The sequence below is a fragment of the Gracilinanus agilis genome, chromosome 1 (assembly GCF_016433145.1).
Source record: "Gracilinanus agilis isolate LMUSP501 chromosome 1, AgileGrace, whole genome shotgun sequence".
In the NCBI taxonomy this organism is placed as follows: Eukaryota; Metazoa; Chordata; class Mammalia; order Didelphimorphia; family Didelphidae; genus Gracilinanus; species Gracilinanus agilis.
This window is the reverse complement of record NC_058130.1, coordinates 724505374-724508406: the sequence shown is the minus strand read 5'-3', so window position 1 is coordinate 724508406 and position 3033 is coordinate 724505374. Positions and strand designations below refer to the sequence as shown.

The 3033-nt window shown below is 47.3% G+C and overlaps 1 protein-coding gene across 1 annotated transcript in view; it reads right to left on the bottom strand.

The window, feature by feature from the left end:
- Positions 1 to 436, bottom strand: part of SIN3B (SIN3 transcription regulator family member B) — a 61297-nt gene extending 60861 nt beyond the window's left edge. The window contains exon 1 of the mRNA XM_044671643.1: positions 317 to 436. Within this exon, the coding sequence (XP_044527578.1) occupies positions 317 to 436 (120 nt within the window). The remainder of the gene's footprint in view (positions 1 to 316) is intronic.
- Positions 437 to 3033: the final 2597 nt, after the last annotated feature.

Below are 3033 nucleotides of genomic sequence, written 5' to 3'. Positions count from 1 at the left end.
GGGGATCTGCAGGAGAGTAAGGGGACGCTGGGAGGGGAGAAAGGGACCCTAATGGAGCCGTGCAGGGGGAGGGGGAGAATGGAGCTGGAGTGAGGGAGACTGCGCCCGGGGGAGGGGGGAGAACACTGGGAGGAGGGGACTTGGCAGAGAGGTGAAGGGAGCGAGAAGCGGCGAGAGAGAGGGCGGGTCCAGGTGCGGGAGACAGGGAAGAGGCCACCGGGGCGCGAGCGGCAGGGGGGAGGGGAGGCGGCGGTTGCTATGGGATCCGGGCGTGGGGTGGAGGGAGGGTCAGGAGGGAAGGAGGACGTGCGCTCACGTGCACGGGCAGCTTCTCCTGTGTGGTGGGGCCCGCGCGGCCCCAACGGGCGCCGCTCATTCCTCGGCCTCCGGCCCCGGCCCCGGCCCCGGGACCGCCGCCGCCGCCACCACTCGCCATATTGGAACTAGGCGCAGAGAGCAACCCCGCCCCCGGGTCACGTCAGTGCGCGGTCGTGACGTCAGCGCGCAAGGACCGCCCCGGGGCGGGGCACAGCGGCGGAATTCGGACGGGTGGGTGGGAGGTGGTAGTCCTGGGATTGGCGAATAAGAGGTAAAACGAGGACCTTGTGCCCCTTGGTCTTCGTGGGCATTGACTGGACTTCTGCGAAAACCCTGAATCTCCCGAAGCCCTTTCTTCGTTACTGCGGGGGATGGGGGAAGTGGGAAGTGGAAGGAGAGACAGGTTCTTTGAGGCGGAGGGACTTGACCCAGGGCTCCCAATTAGACCTCAATCTACAACCCTGGCCCCCAAGCCCACCACGCTATCCTGGGCCAGAGTAGAATGTTTGAGGCTGGTGTGTTTTTTTAAGTTTGACTATAACACTGTCACTGCCCTCTGCGAGCCGGTACGAGACGATGACTCCGCCCTCTTCGCTTCAGGGAAGTTCCTTCGTCTGGGCAAGTCATTTTTTTTTTATTAGCAGTCACTTGATTATACAAACAGCACAGAACCCCTGCCAAAGAAGAATTAAGGAAAACTTGAATTCAAATCCGGTCTCAGATGTTTACCTCTCCCCAAGTTGCTTAACATTGTTTCCTCATCCGTAAAATGAGGATAATTAGATCACTTACACCTCAAGGTTGTTGTCAAGGTAAAATGAGATGCAAGTTAGGTGGCACAGTGGATACAGTGCCAGGTCTGAAGACAGTGGGGCTGGGGGTGTCCTGCGTTCAAATGTGACCTCAGACACTTCTGGGCAAGTCACTTTAACCCTCATTTCTCAGCCCTTACTGTTCTGGCTTAGAATTAATACTAAAACAGAAGGTAAGGGTTTTAAAAAAAAGATAAAATGGGATAATATATAAAGCAAGCACTATACAGATGCTAGCTAGCCACCAGACTTATATCCTGGTTAAGATAAATTCAATGAGTGTTCATTAAATGTCTACTAAGCATATTTCCAGATGTCCAGCTTGGCATAGTGGAGAGTTGCCTTCCAGTTAGGTAGACTTGGATTCAAATTATGCCTCTGATTTATACTGTATGTGACAAATCACTTATAATCTCTCTGCCATTGCTACCAACTCTGCCACCATCCCTGCAATTCACAAATCTCTTTGGCAGTCTGGTGAAGTCTATGAACCCCTTCCTAGAACAATGTTTTTAAATAATTGCTAATAAATAGATGCTAAATGAAAATTAATCAAAACAGATATGAAATGAATGAAAATAAAGATGCATTTTTTCTCCATTCCAGTTCATAAAATGAATTTAGGAACTCCCTAAAATTAATTCAGATATTTGTGAAAACCCTGCTCTAAGACTCTTAAGTTGCAGAAGCAGGTATTCATCTGCATTGGTGGGTCTAGTTTCCTCATTAGGAGCTCCTATACCAATCAGATATCAATACTTTTTGTTGTTGTTATTATTTGTTTGTTTGCCCATTCCTCTATCCTGCTTCTTTGGACTTTATGTTAGTGTTGGGTTCTGCTCACTTCTGGGGAGATGTCTGGCCTGAGTTTCTGTCCTTTTACACCTTTCTGCTACTGTCTCATGATAGTTGGGAAACCTGCAAGCTTTTGATGCCCCTGAAATGGTGTCCTCCAGGTAGAGATCTGTTTATTGACCTTTTGGTCCAAGCATTGTAAGTTCCTAACCTAGGTTTGGTTTTGCCAGATTGTACATGATTGTGTTTCTATATCCTAGACTTAGTTTGCCCATTAGGAGGTTCTGCAGGTTCAGAGCAACTGAATTGTCAGCTCTCCTTTGGTCTTGATCTCCTGTCCTGGTTATTCTAAAACTGCAGTCTTACATATTGGGCTAACACCTAGAACTACTAAGTTCCTGGGCCCAGAGACATACATCTGCCTTTCCGGAACTTATTCTAGGCTTAGTACTCACCTACAGTGATTGCTCTTTTCTGACTGAGTAATGGGAAACAGAACTGCCAAATGGCAACCATTCCTGCATCCAGTGATATTCAGGGATCCTCTGGGATTTCTTTCTACCCTAGTGCTTTTCCCTGCCCCCTTTCCATCTCTAGACACTGAAATGTTCCCCACATCTGCACTGTGTGCTCCTGGCCAACCTCTGCCCCAGTGTTGACAGACTTCTTTTATCTTCCTAAGCTGCTCTGAGTTAGAAAAATGACTCACTGTGACTTTTATTTTTTGGCCTTTCTTGATCAGAGTTTGGCAAACCTCATTTTCTAGGTTGTTGTGTGAGTTCTGATAAATGTTTGTAATTTATTCTTGCTATGTATTCAAATATAAAATGTAAGATGCACAAAAAGATAGGTCCATTCCAAATGTTCATGCTGGTTATTTGTGCCCAACTTGTGGTAGAATTTTCAAAGGTTGAATTGGTCTGATCAGCCACAGCTGGGACACCGTACATTGACCCCAACAAAGTGATGTCATTTTAGTCCTCCTCAAGTATGAAGGACAAATACAATATTACATTGTACAAGCAAATTAATGTTAAGTGGTTAAATGGAACTAGGGTGCTGATTACTTGTCCCTAATAGAAGAGGGAAAATATAGGCAGTTAGAATG